The sequence below is a fragment of the Atractosteus spatula genome, chromosome 2 (assembly GCF_055471065.1).
Source record: "Atractosteus spatula isolate fAtrSpa1 chromosome 2, fAtrSpa1.hap1, whole genome shotgun sequence".
Lineage (NCBI taxonomy): Eukaryota > Metazoa > Chordata > Actinopteri > Semionotiformes > Lepisosteidae > Atractosteus > Atractosteus spatula.
Window position 1 is genome coordinate 47054990 of NC_142707.1, and position 15757 is coordinate 47070746.

Below are 15757 nucleotides of genomic sequence, written 5' to 3' on the forward strand. Positions count from 1 at the left end.
ACTCCAGCTGGATGAGCTAATCTGGCTCACATATGGAAATAATTTATATGGACATATATTTATATGGAAATTACCTATCTGTAGTTAGTAGTACTCATGGTAGATTATTGATTATACATTTGGTAGAGTAGTGGTAGCAGTAGTTTTATTTTTTTCTAAAAAGTATCTTTTAAAAGATACTTTGAATCTTGGCTAGTATTGTTGCATTTATACAGCCTCTTATGGTGGATGCCAATGTGATTTATTTGTTTGCTCTCGTGCAACTCTCTTGTGTTATTTATTCTTAGTTATACAGTGCTTAACTACAAATCTTTGATGGCAGAAAGATTGAATGATCCAAAGAAGAATCAGTGTTCCTCTCTTCCATTCCCCATATATTCTCCTCTCTTGCTTCTGAATGGTGGAACAAACTACAATCAGAAATCTTCAGCCCCTAAACCATCTTTCAACACTTGCTCTAGACACAGCTCTCAACTACGATCTTCAGTAACTCTGTTTTGCACTGTATAATGCAAACTAGTAATGCAACTTAATGCACTTATTTGATGGAAGCGTGGAATGCACACCTGCAAGGTGGATTCATTTTATCCAGCAATCTGTGCACTGCTTTAGTTCTCACTGTTTTGTTTTGTTTGTGCAGCACGTTTGTTATATCATGTTGCACTTCCAGTTTGTTTGCAGCCATGTTATAATTTTCTTAATTTATTTTTATTGAAATTTACATTTTCTGTTGCTCTCAATAGAGTCCCCCTCTGATGTCCAAGTCCTCTGCTGTGTCCAGTGGTGTGCCAGGTATAATGATGCATTGTCCATTTGTTCCCCCTGTTATAGAGCCCCCTCCCAGTCTCAAGCCTAGTTAAACCTGTCCTGCAATCCCACGTCTCCTCTGAGCTGTGTGGTAATTGATGGGTGTCTACCCAAAAAAGTTTGTCAGTAGTCTTGGTTGATTGATACCTGCCCCACTGTTTGCTCTAGGAAGTCCTTTGAGGGGAAACAAAGAACAAAGCAGCAAGACCACACACCAACCCAAACAACAGTACTGCATACGTAAACTCAATATAGCCCCCAAGCTCATGCCCTATCCCCAACTCTTTTCACTTTTTTCCAGTCTGTGGCACTTGCACTTAATGTAGATTTCTTGGATTGGAATTTGCTCTGAATAAGGGCATCTGCTAAGGAAATCTATATTCCTGTTCTACTCTGGCAGGCTAAAATAACTTATTTTATTAAAGTCTTTTAAGTCTTTATACAACACAGAAGACTAGAGGGAGACAGCTTAATCAAAGTCAACCCAGTAGGCCTTTTCAGAATCAACAGTGATTCTGAAACACAAATTGCAAATGGAAGCTAAGAAGAAGTGCATCTAAATCAACCCACTGAAGCTCAGCAGGTGTGAGCCTGGTCAGTACCTGGATGGGAGACCTCCTGCGAAAAACTAAGGTTGCTGCTGGAAGAGGTGTTAGTGGGGCCAGCAAGGGGCGCTCACCCTGTGGTCTGTGTGGGTCCTAATGCCCCAGTACAGTGACGGGGACACTAAACTTTGAAAAGGCACCGTCCTTCAGATGAGACGTAAAACCGAGATCCTGACTCTCTGTGGACATGAAAAATTCCAGGGCATTTCTCGAAAAGAGTAGGGGTGTAACCCCGGCATCCTGGACAAATTTCCCATTGGCTTTACCAAGAAGGGTAGAAGGGTAGAAGTGAGAAATTGCTCCATCAGTTTAATTAAGGGGGGGGGGGGACTTTTTAGCTAGGTTAGTTTTGGTTTGGTTTAATTTCTTATCCACAGAACTCCACCTCCCTCACCAAAGTTCCTGACCTTGTTTCTTTATGTTCGTTCCTTTGTGCCATGGCCCATTCCTGTTATATATTTAATGTTTTACCAGTGACTTTCACATCTAACATAAAGACAGCAACACCATATCCTTTATTCCAAACATTCCGAGTAAGGCAATCGAGCTAAGAAGTGCAAATCAATTAATCCCAACTGAAACTCAGCTGTCCTCATTTACTGCAACCAATATCAATTTAAACTGATCAACAGAAGAAATGAATCACCCTAAATAAAAATGGAAAAAAGTACATGGACTTTGAATTTCAAGTAAATGTTTTTACTTTGATCCCATTAGTGAAGGATGTTGACCGCACACAGGTGATGAGGTGAAAAAACTTGTTGAATTTCAAACCTGTTTACAAGAAAGAAATATGTGGAAATAAACCAGTTTTGTAACCACCTGTTATCAAAAGCACAGTAACTTCCTGCCCTCAGTATGTTGCGCTATACCTCAAGTGGATTTGCCAGTAGTAGTGCCAAGTCTTCTTTGTAGATATTTTGAGTAAACCACCCTGGTACTCTACAACAGATTAATCAATAGGTAGGTCCAGGTGTAAAAGCCTGAAAAGAAAACTAGTGGAATATGTACAGTGTTCCATTGAACAAGTGCTTGGATCCCCTGTTTCCTGTGAGTTCATCCTGACAACATGCCAGCAGGACAACACATATCCTCATACTTCAATGTGACATTAATAATCTGGATGCCCTGCTCTTCTGAGTATTCCCATTGGACAGACCAATCTTATTTAATTAAAATAAGAATGAAGGAATTAGGAAGATCCACCAGTAGTGGACTGAGCCACGTGTTCTTTAGCTATGAATTAAGGCATCAAACATAACTGCCTCCAGTTACAGAAATGGAATACAATGAATTGCAAACATATGTTAAAATGGATTAGAAAGAAAGGTTAAGAAACAAATAGGAATATTGTGATAGATTATAGATTATTTTTATCAGTATTGCATCCCAAGACGAACACTAAAGGATGAAATAGTGTCTCAGAACATTTTTGGATGATGAAATTAAAACATCTAATATATATTGAGCATCAATATTAATTTGTCACTCTTTTTTAGAGAAATAAAATATACAGATTTTGTATATGGATTAAATATATTTGGCATCATTGTGATTAATTGATCACATTGATGTACACCATGATGTACTTTTAAGTAATGAAAAAATCACCAGAGCAAAGTCCTCTTTAGGAATGAATCTGGTCTGTACGCCCTGATGGACATCATCACAGATGAGCAGCAAAGTACTGCAATTATCATGTACAACAAACACCTCAATGCATGGGGCAAAGTGTGATGGCCTCAGTAGGGCTGTCTTGTTGCAATAGAACTCCACTTGGAGGGATTAGTGGCCACCTCACTGCCAGGTGCTGCATTGAACAAATCCTGGGATGTCACTTGCCCTTCCTGTGGGCTCATCCTGATGTGCCAACATTCTGGCTGGAAAACACCTTACTTAGCTGCTCATATAACAACAGCCTTATTGGGAGATGATAACGTGACAATTATGCAGTGGACTCACCAGATATGAGCACAACTGTACACGTTGGGATAAACTGGGATAACATACTGTATGGCTTCTAGGGTTCAAATACCAGTGAACAGGAACTAGTCTAACCAGAATCTCCAAGAGGGATCAAGTACAGTCTCACAAGACGTAATTTGCAACCTGGTGCAAAGAATGCATCATGAATATACAGCTTGTATTGCTTCCAACAGTGGCCACACGTGTGCATTAGGCTACTAGCCTGTGACTTTCATGGTATAACTGGTGTTGATGATGAATGTTAATTAGCATAATAAATTTACCTGTCTTTTTAATAGAATGCCAGTTAACCTGATGCAAAAAAGATATTTGTCGTTTTTGTGATAATAGTTTGCAAACTGGTTGTATTTATAAATGGTTCTTGTTTTGATGCCCAGTGTAGACAGTAATTGTCATTTAAAATAATATTTAGCCTTAATACAGATTTTAAACAGAAGTTACTCGTACTATCATTTTAATGTTAAAAAATATAAAATTATAGACCAAAATTTGTAGGAAACTTACAGTACTTTGTCAATATTAGAGCATAAGAGCATGTATGACAAAATAAACATTATACATAACCCAACTAGATGTACATTCTTAATCTGACACCAACTTTAAAAATCACACAATAACAATGAAATAATAATATTATTGATTTCTATTAATATAGTTGGTAGGTCTAAAAAGACCACTTTCAAGGTTTAATCTTAGTTCACTGTCGTCTGCTAACCATTGTCAGATGTGTATTAACAAATGGACTCAACAAGACAACTAAGTGTGTGTGATGGGTGATGAGCTAAGAGCTGTGTTCAGCTATGCAATTAGTCTGTAGAATATACTTTAAATATATGTTGTCAAATCTTGATTTAAAACATATTTTCTATTATATAATGTTTATAGTAAATACTGTACATTTGTCTTGCATGGTTTAAGTAAATTCATATATTGTACATTTACAGAGAGGCATCAAAAAAGCAACAGTTGCTTTTGGATCTTATAGTTGTTTTATGTTTTTAATGCCTCTCAGTATATATGTTATTGAATAGTCAAAATGCCACCCCATACCATATGCAGTTTTGAAACAAGACACCAACAACTGTTTGGTGTTCCGCTGAAACACATCAACTGTGTTGTACAGTAGAATCTCATTACAGCAAAAAATACATTTTGCATTTTGTTCATTACTGTGAAAATGTGTTAGAATGAGAAATCGTGTATACATCACCTCTCCTCCCCCTCTTACAGCATTTAAGAGCATGTATGACAAAATAAACAGCAGATATCAAAGCTGAAACTTCATCGGTGTAAAACATATGGCTTTGCTCAATCTATAGAGAAGAAAATGTTTTAGTACACCACAACAGTGGTGTCAGTAGTAACACTATCATAAGTCAGTGCTTTTCCTATTATACACAATTATGTCTATCCACAGAACTTCAAACTGGTTGTCACCATATAATGTGCATTTATCCTTATGTCACAAGTCAATTTGTTTACTTTATGTGAGAAATTAGAGTTTTTATTTCAATTTCAGATATTAATTTCACAATTATGTCATCAAGTCTTGTCTTGATTTCATGAAGTGTATTTTAGTAAGAATATTAAAAAAAAATGACAAACAAGTGGAGGCCATTTCCCCCATCCAGCCCATTTATCAGTGAGTAGCTAATTCATCTCAGGATCTCATCCGGCTATTTCTCAAAACAAGCCAGTTACAGCAGGTTGTAACATACTCCCACAAGCCTTTGGGTAGAGAAATAACTACTCGTTTTGGTTTTGCTGTAAATACGCTTCTATATAATCTCCACATTTGTCCTCTGGTTAAGGTTTTATTGTTCATTTCGAAAAAGTCTGCTTTGTCAACTTTGTCAATAATTTTAAGGGTTCTGAATACTTGTATTAGGTGCCCTCATAATGTTCTCTGTTCAAGACTGAAGAGGTTAATTTACTTCAGCCTGTCAGTGTGGGACATGCTCTCAATCCCTGGTGAATAACTGGTTGGACTGATTCTAGAGCAGCTAAATGGTTTTTATTACATGGTGACGGGAATTTTGCATAATAATCTAAAAGTGGCCTTATTTATACATTCTACAATTGTAAGATAATGTCCTTTGATTTAACTTCTATGCTTTATAAATAACTATATATCTTAATATACTGTAATATTGTTTGCCTTTTTAATTGCTTTCTTACATCGTATACAAGATGTATGTTTCAACATATCACCAAAGTCCTTTATCAGTAACCTTTCTATCTCAGTTCTTCTCATTGTGTATTGATTGTTTATGTTTTGTTCCCTACATGCAAAACACTGCACTTTAAATTTCATCTGCCTTTTACATTACACATCCCCTGCCAGGTGTTTTCTCAGTCATGAATCCTAATATATCATCAACAAACCTGACTTATTTATTACAGGTAATTATAATAGAATCTAGACCATTTATATAAATAAAGAACTGCAGTGTATCTAGTATAGACCCTGTGATACTCAACTAATAACAGTACATCACTAATTACATGACCCCAGTTTGAGTATTCACCTCTTATACAGTATGTACTCTGTTTTCTGTTTAGAAACCAGTTCTTAATTGCTCATGCACACACACATTTCACTGAATGCCTACTACCTGTAACCTGAGAAATTATTATGAGGAACTATAAATAAACCTTCTGGAAATCTTAATACACCATATCATATACTTTGTGTCCCTTATCGTTGTAGCTTGTTAAAAAAATACATAAGTTGTAAGGCCAGACCTACAGTACCTTTGCTAAATCCATGTTGACTGTTTCCTAGGATCTTATCTCCATGTAGCTGATTTCTAGTCTAGTTCTAATTTTTGTTTGCCTCATCTTACATGTAATAAATATCGGCCTATAATGTTTGGTTTTGTCACCCTTCTTGTAGAAGGGTACACCATAAGCAATTCTTTGCTCCATGTGTGCTACAGGTACCTCTTTTTAGTGTGACGGTTGAAAGAGTTGCCTCAATGGCTTCTGAATAGCATCTTATGTTTCCTTGAGTACAACTGGGAGGGTGCCATGGGGTCCTGGAGATTTTTAAATCTTGAATGTTTCTGGTACGAGAATCACTCCTCTGCCTCTTATATGCTTACACTATTTAATAAAGAACCTGATGCAGGATGGAAATACACATTCAGTGCATTTCTCATTATTGTCCCAGGTCCATTTTACTTTAGCCTTGAAATACCCGCAGCTAAAGTCCATGTAATCATGACTGATTGGTGGAGGTAAAATGGTGGATTGCCAGCCTGGAGGGATCTTTGTTTTTGACATGCTCCCTGAAACAGCTGTCCAGTCTTTTTCCCATTTCTTCCATGTAAATGACAGAGCAAGAGATGTGGCTACTAGAGAAATGTACTTTCCTCTGGATGAAGCTCCAGTGGGAGCCAGAGTGACCAGGTATACACATGCTGCTGGATATGTACAGTATCTGCAGGCCATAAAGCTCCTTCTGTTGCAGCAGAAAGTGCCTGGTCAGGATGGAGGCTGCAGATTGTTTTGGGAAGAGGATTCAGCAGGTTGCATAGACTAGGTGTTTAGAGGTAAAAGGAGATCATGGGCGTGGAAAACAGCTTTTACTGTAAGCTTCTAAAATAAAGATGGTTTATTTGTCGGCCTTGATAATAGATGGGGTGTGAGAAGGGAAGGGTAGGACCAAAGGAATAAGATTCTGGGTGAAGATATATCTTTGTAAAGGAAAGGCTTTGCTTTCGAAGGTGGTCTCATTGCTGCATGACTGAGAACTGTGAAAAAGGAAGAGCACTTTAACAGTTTTGGGAAGGAAGGAAATGTAAAGGAGATAATTGTGTGAATCTGTGGATTTGTAATACACAGAAAGGTTCAGTCTTGAGTAGTAAATTAAAGACATGTTCAGAAAGAACAGAGTGGAATAAAACTCCTTGTTCCTGTTCATCCTGCACCTTGGCGCAGCTCCCCAAGTTACATTGTGAAAACTTGATATTGAAAATTAATTTTCATTGCTTCAATGAAACATAGTGAATATTGGAATTTTTTAATATAAGAAACAGGATTCTTATGTTTGCACTATACAGTACTAGATCACTAATACCATTGCTTGCGGTCACAGAGGAACCTAGTAAGGTCATTTTGAAGGGTCAAAATCTAGTGCCATAGCTAGAGAGGACATTATTAATGAACTGTTTCTCCTTATATTTGCAAAGTGATTAGTTTTGTGTTAATATTTTTAAATTAAAATGTGTATTAAAGGGTATTGTGTTTCTTTATATCATTTTTTACAGAGAAAGTAAAATCATCTGGAAATTAATTTTCCTGAATATGGGATGTAAATGGAGGCTAACACTAGAATATCTACAGTATGTCTCCATGGATATGTGTAATTTTTATTCATATAAGTTAGATATTTAGTGCAACAAGATTTGTTGAAAGTTGTTCAAGAGGAGCTGCCAACAGTAATACAGTTCACCCTAATGCAAACTTCAACCCGTGTCATCACTCAGATGTATAAACTATTTTATTATCCCAAGCTGAAAGTGAATACATTGTGTTTAAAGCTTCGTCAAAGCTTCAGCAAAATACTTTTTGTTGTATTATACTGTATACACATGTTGTAAAGCAGAATAAATGTAGTAAGTCACACTGGGTGTGTAAATAGAGCCATTAAGAGAGGATGTAGTTGTGTGCAGCTGTAGAAGGACTCACTCTTCTCTGCCCCTGTGCTTCTCTCTGCTGCAGCAATGGAGGGGTGGGTGGCTCTGCTGCTCCTGATGTACCACACGCAGCAGTGGCAGACTGTCGCCACCAGAGGGCAGAACAGCATCAAGTCCCACATCTTCTACGCTGTAGAAATGGAAGGAGGCAGCCCAGCAGCCAGAGCCTTGGCCAAGCAGCATGGATTGCAGTTCATTTCAAAGGTCAGCGCATATTTAAACTTGCTTTATTACTTCCACCTATATGCCTACGATTTTCATTTTTTAAATCAGTTTACTGAGGATCTTTTATAGACAGAAATATGAAAGTGCTGACTTTCATTTCCATTTGGGGATATCAGGCTTTTATCAAATTACAGCAGCGGCTTTTCTGAATATTTCATATCTGATCAGAAAGGAAATCCAAAAAACGGTTTTACCTTCTTTACAGGAATTATATTACATGAAATTCTTCAGCAGAGAATTTTGATTTAATTAATTTTTTATTGAATGTAGAGGTGAAACCTGTTCTATATCAATTAACTTTTGCAGATTTTTTTTTCCTTATGATTTGCTGTATCACATTCAATCTATGTGTTATACAATATTCAGTGTGAAATGTGTGTAATTCTAAATACGTGCGGTGCTCAAAAAAGGTATCTAAATGTCATTTTTTGTGTCTTGCAACTTGCTCTGCATATTAATGGTGAAAATGTAAGGTTTTTGTCTCTCATCTTTAATGTCTTTTTAACAGAAGCCTTTTAATTAAGTGCATGTTTTAAGTTGTTTAAATTTTAAATAAGACTTGGTTTGGTGAGACTGAAAATATTTGCACTTGTTATCATGATTTTTCTTTGAGTTCAGGACTCAAAAGTTGATGTTGGCCTTGCTGGTCTTCAGAGTACCATATATTTGCTAATATTTTTTAATTTTACCTTTGATAGTGATAGTGTTTGTTTTCATTGTGTGTGCATGTTTCATGTTCTCTCAAACTATTTTTTGTCTGTCAAGTAGTTTAGTTTGTGTTCAGATTTAATCAGTTACAAAAAAATCTTCATCTGACTTTATTAACTACCTGTTTACCTATTGTAAAATATACCTGTTTGTCTCTATACAGTATATTTGAACAATTTTGTAGGCATAAACTCTCAGTTCAGACCCCTCTGACACCACCCCAGCCCCCTTAAACAATTTCCCTAGGAAGACCTCAGAGAAAAAAAAAAAGCTTTTTTTAAGAATCGCTATTAAAACATTCTCTTAAAATAGTTTATGATCAATGAACACTATCATAACAGAAAGCGGTAAGGAATACATTTCTAGATCATATAAAGTTTTTTTCAAGACAATACTTTGCAGCAAAGGATCATTTATGATTCTGGGCAGCTCAGCTTGTCAACTAACATCTGCTCACCCATCTTGATATGTTATATTATTTACTGTTTATAGAGGAAAATAGACAGCTTGAAACACGTCATAAGCTAGTAATACAGAAACAGCAAAAGGTTATGAGTGATTTTATATATTGCAAAACTGAAGGCTGAGAAATATATAGTCATTCTGAAACTTGAGCTGCTGTTTTCTTGTGTAATATACAGTACGTCATCTGATATTCATGCACTTTAGGCCTGTTGTAAAGCATCCCTTCAGTCATTTTGTGGCTTTTGAGGATGACTGTCAAATAAGCTTGAACAGTAACACACAGTGCTTTGTAGAGTACTACAGGTTTTTATGCAAGTGAGTTTGTGATGGTGTGCTGTTCTGTTTAAGCAGGTTGATTTAAACATTGAAGAACACTATGAAAGAGGAGAGAAGTGAAAAGGCAGCCCATTCAGTTCCCCCGCAGTACAACAGCAAATTTTCACAAATGATCATCATCAATTTTCACAACTGCATTTAAATTGTGCAGTGAGTGGGAAAAGCTACACTGATTAACAGTTATTCCAATATCACATGGAATGCTTGGTGTTCTTGTAACATGATGTAAAGGGAAATATTGCCGGAAATATGCCTTAATCACTGTTCATAGCATTACATAGTTATGAATGTAGCTTTGAAGAATAAGAGTCTGTTTTTTTGGGGGGTTTTAGTCACACTAAAAATGTAGCACTCATCTGTCATGTTTTAGAACAACTGTTGCTTAAACCATACTTTTAATTCTATAAATAAAGTTCTTTTTTTTAAAAAAAAGCAAACATATAAAAATATAAGAATATACAGGTTACAAGCAAGAGTATCCTCTTCAGTTTATCTAGCTTACAGTATTTAGTTGCTAATGACTAATTGATTCAAGTATCTCATTAAGTTGTTTCTTGAAAGAAACCAGGGTGTCGGCTTTGACAGTGTGGGTAGCTTGTTCCAGACTCCCACAACCCTTTATAAAAACAAGTACAGTACCACTTATTCTAACTTTTAAATGTACTTCTTAGTTTCTATTAGTATCTGATTTTATTCAGAAGAAACCCATTGGGTTGTCAGTGTTTAAAATATTTGAATCAGGCTCTTTGAACTCCAGAATGTATTTCTATGTTTGGCAGGACGAATTAAGCAAGTTTAGAGCATTGACATCAACATCATGTTATATCTGTAGTTTATGTTTTTGACAATTTAAAACCCTCTACATTTATATATTACATGTAATTTACAAGGTTTTTGTACGGTCTTGATTTTATCTTAATCTTTTTGAATTTCCTTTACAGCTACTGCACATCATTAGCTAATCCACCTACTCCAGTATCACACCAGTAAGCCTGATAATCTTAAAAACTATATCAGAATCTAGGTCATCAAGTGAAATTAGGAAGAGCAATGGTCCTAATAAAGATCCCTGTGGTGCTGTACTTACTGTATTACATCATCACTAAACTGAGCTTTCCATTGACTTCCACTCAAGAGCTCTTAAAACCACTGGTTTGCAAAATCTTCCTGTGAAATGGCAAATGCACCTCGTACCAATTCACAAAGAAATAAAACATAGATTTTCAGCCCAATACGCATGCATTGATTTTGCAGAAATGAAAGAGGTACAGTTTTGATGATCTGGATTATTTTTAATTTACTTTAATTTTAATTTTAATTTTTAATGGTTTCCCTTGCGGTGTAAAATCAGAATTCCTAAAACACTGAAACCTTTTCTATGCTTACTTTATATCAAAACTGCCTTACATTTAATGGTTTGGGTAATATAAAAAATTACAGTGTTCTGGATACGTAGGTCAGCTTTAGCACATATAATTCCTTTTGTCGAGGCTCTCAAGTGGCTCTGCCAGCAAAGGAGGTTTTTCGGAGCACAGGCTGAGTCCTGTAGTCCAGACGTTGTTAGCTCAATCTGGACTATGCCATTAGACTGCTGTGTCTGAGATGCACAGTTAGCGGAGTTCTGCAAGAGTCCAGCATGCATGAACAACCCTGGGTAGCCTTCTAATGTGCACAAAACTTTGTTTCCTGTGACCTGGAAGCACCTGCCAGCTTGGGGTTTTGTCAATGAGAGCTACATCAGTCTTCTAATCAATGATAACTCTTTTTGAGATTCTGTGGTTCTAAGACCATGACAAATGGCTCTTACAATCAACGATTGTTTCCTGAGTATATTGGGCATAATCTCAGCCTGACAGCAGGTAGTGATGATTTGTTACTCAATTTCTGATCCAAAGTGGAGGTTCTGAAAAATACAGTATTTGTTATTTCAAATAAAAAAAATAGAAATTAAACTACTGGCTAATATTAATTATTATAATAAATGTACGTACATTCTGAATTATTTTAATACACCATGAATGAAAGGGCCTAGGAAACTGTTCCTCACACACCTAAGTGAACTTTTGTGTTTCATACTAGGATCTTGGTTGTCACTTCTCACTCTTTCCCCAGTATATAAAGACAGGTTTCTCTCTTTCTCTCTCAATTTTAAGTACAACATTTCAATAAAAGTCTCATTAAATGAGCTTTTCATGATCAAATGTTAATTAACTCATTTCCAAGGGGAGCTGTTGTTGCACCTCATACAGTAGTTATGGCAGGAAGTAAAATGCATCTGCATGGAAACGCGCAACTGAATATTTTAAAATCAACGTGAAAATGACTTGCACCTTTAGTGGATTTTAGTATTGCTCCTGATTCATATCCAGTATTCTATTTTCATTTTGTAAAGTAATAGGAAAGCAAGCCGAGGTGTATGGAGATGAAGCAGAAATCTGGGGCCTGACTATTACAATTCGACCCAAGTGCATCTTTTCCCTGAAATCCAAACAGAGTTACTGCTGTTTTCGAACTTGACATGACTTTTCAAATTATCTGTGAAAGTAGCTCCTGCTGTGCTCTAACCCTTGGTTACATATGTTGTACATTATTATAAGACCTTCCTGGCTATATAAAAATTTAAAGTATATATTGAGGCAGAAAGCCTACTGTCCATACACTGATAAACTACTACTGTATGTTACTGCTGCTTTGATGTGATGCATTTTACTTGCTAATAAACTGCTACCATTTTTCAGCTATTTCTTCAGTTTTTTTAAGGACAATGGGACAACTGTAATTCCTGCTTTTAAATCAGTCAGATTAATTGCATTCCAGTTTGTCCCCCATATGATGTTTAGCTGCCTTGTTCAGTCATTTTTGAAAAGTAATGTATTTCGATCATGCTCAAACACAACAACATGCATGAAAGATACTTTATTTCTGAATTATTTTACACGGACATGGAAGGTGCTTATTTGGTATAGAAATCATTTAAAAATTATAATTGGAAACAAAATATTGTTATATTGATACACACACATTACCAGATAGTGTATACCAAAAATATTTCATAAATAAAAATATTTTTTAAAAATTCAGAAAATAAGAAGTCAGTATAAAAGTGTATTGATCTTTACGTAATCCTACATGCAATTGAATATAAGAAAATTATGTTTTTTCCTAAAACAGAGTTTTGTGGGCATTTTGGTGACTGTGTAAAAACATGATCTGTAATATTTAATGTAATGTAAAGGGGGTAGTTTCTGAATTATTGTAATATTGCTTTCAGATTTTTGTGGAATGGTATATTTAATATTGTTAATGTTTTTTTACCTATGGAGTAAAACAAAAAAATATAAATGTTGTTTCATTAAATCTTGATGGCCTTGTAAGGCAGCAAGTAACAAGATATTAATACTATTGGGAAATTTCTACACTAAGATTAATACAATGAAATTATACCACAGTTACATTTAGAATATAGTATTTAGATATAGATTTTAGGAATGCAATACCAGGTTTCACTCTTAAGTAGACATTTCAGGCATAACAGGACATGCTTGATAGTTTGCAAGTGCAAAAGTAAAACTTTCAGAGGTTTACTGGTTTGAATTACTGGATTGAATGAATTGATATCCATTTTTATACTTTTGTTTAATTTTTAGTAGTAAATGATAGTGTTTCATTTTCTATTTTGAAGATTAATTTATTGTACAGCACTTTGAGAGGATGTACATTGTAAGTATATTATTATTATTATTATTATTATTATTATTATTTAATTGCATTTAACATTTACATTGATATTTAACTTACCCCCAGAACTTCCATCAGGAAAAGCTTTTCTATTTTTGTAATAGTTAATGGTACCCGGGCACCTGACATAGCTTGGGATGACCATAGCAGATCCTGCTTCACGGATTGAACAGAGGAACATTCCTAGCATTGGAGGGACACATGTCAGCTTGTCTGTGCTAACCTGATTTAAATTCCTGGAGGGTCTTACTCCTTCTGGTCTTGCTCCTTACGCCTTAAGTAATCAGCTAAACAATTAAACTTATTATTTTGTTAACAAGACATATACAGTACATGACTTTTCTTAATCTATTTTTGCATTTGTTTACTCTATGTGTGGAGTTCATTTAAGGCATGGTCAATTGTACAGTGCTGCTGTCACGATCGTAAGTCCCTCCTCTTAAGGGCGCTCCAGCCCTTTCTCATTTGTATTGGTTTTCCTGCTCCTGATCCTGTTCAGCCCTTCCCCTTTAAAAGCCAGACGCTCCCACCATTCCAGGCTCAGCTTTGGGAGACGGACGCCTGGAAGCCCGCCTACCAGCGAATCCAGGCGGGGCTCGACGGCGTAGGCTTCGCAACGGCGTCCTGACCATCTGGGTCCGGGGCTGGGAGCGCCTGGCCCCGTTACCCTTTTTTATTCCCCCGACCCTTTGCCAGATCCCACTCCGGCTTTTAACTACGTCTTGTCTCCGTCATGGATGGACCACCCAGCTCTGGACATTTGCATTCCCTTAATTTTCTTACGGACACCCTTCAGACTAGTTTGCCTTGGCCATGCCCCCCCCCCCCCGAGCACCAGCGCATCTCGGACACGCCTCCCTGTTCTTCCAATCTTTTTCCCCGTGTTTGTCTCATACCCCTCTGGATTCTGCTGTCTGCATAGGGTCCTGAAAAACGCTTCATGAAAGCTGCCTATCAAACACCGTGGAGCCTTTTTAGAAGCAGCAGAATTGTCCAGATCTATAAAGTAGACCAGCTAGGCAACTGAGAGCTCAGGGAGATGAGAAACGGCCCTCCCTGAGCTGGGTTCGATCCTTGATTTCAGGGTATCTAGTATGAATACAACATTACCCACTTCACGTGTCTTCTCAGACTTTCTTGTCAGGAACTTCTTTGCAAAGGATGAACAGATGCCACTGCCAAAACACAGAAAAACATTAGCTTAACTCTTAACCTTGAACCTTGGATTCTATGACTAAAGTGGTTCAGTATAGTTGAACTTGCTTTGATCTATATATTATATAGAGAGGCTACTCACGGTACAGACTTAGGCGATAATCATGATACATAATTTATTGCACATCTTCTAGACTACTGGGGATACAATATAAAAGACAAAAAATTGTTAGGATATATAGTGAAATGTATTTAATTTAAATCAAGGGATACTACTGTATATTATATTTGTACAATGCATTAGTAAGACCTCACTTAGAATATTGTGTACAATTGTGATCACCATGCTACAGGAAAGATGCTACTCAGGAGGATTCTTCACCGACAGGCTGGAGAAACTGACCATTTAGTCTTGAACAGAGAAGAGTCTGAGGTGACCCAATCAAAGAAAAGCTTTTCCTTACCCATTTTTATATTAGTTTTGAGTAAATATTTTTATGACTTATGTATTTATTGAGATTTGAAATTTTTTTATCAGTAGTAGTTGTGGCAATATGTGGTCGTGGTAGCAGTTTAAGTTGCTGTCATTGTAGTATTACAATATCTATATTATAGTATTATCTATAGCCACATGGGTAATTTAAACTTGAACCTTGGCATGAGAATTAAATGAAAATTAAGGCACAGCTAATGACATGATAAAGTAGGTGGATCTGTTTTTAAAGTAATCATTGTCTTGGTTAGTCATATAGAATGATTAGCGTTCATTAGTAATGCAACTCAGAGTGATTATCAGTGTTCAGCTTCAGTAACACACATATTTACCTAATTATTAACAACATTAATAATGGTGGTAATGGTGTTGTAACATTTTAACAGCTTCTACTTAACTATTTAAATGCTGTTCTTGCAATTTAATGTTTTGGGTTTCTCTTAGAATTTACTAGAACAGCCCATCTATAAATGTTGGGAATACTACAGTGAGTAGATTATAGACTTTTTCTTTTTTTAAAAAAAAAGAGTGATGATATT

The 15757-nt window shown here is 36.2% G+C and overlaps 1 protein-coding gene across 1 annotated transcript in view; it reads left to right on the plus strand.

Moving 5' to 3' along the window:
* The window catches only part of LOC148839769 (PC3-like endoprotease variant B), a 341720-nt gene that overhangs the window by 4736 nt on the left and 321227 nt on the right, over positions 1 to 15757 (plus strand). Inside the window, exon 2 of the mRNA XM_088938784.1 lies at positions 8124 to 8302. Within this exon, the coding sequence (XP_088794910.1) occupies positions 8126 to 8302 (177 nt within the window). The 5' untranslated portion in view covers positions 8124 to 8125. The remainder of the gene's footprint in view (positions 1 to 8123; positions 8303 to 15757) is intronic.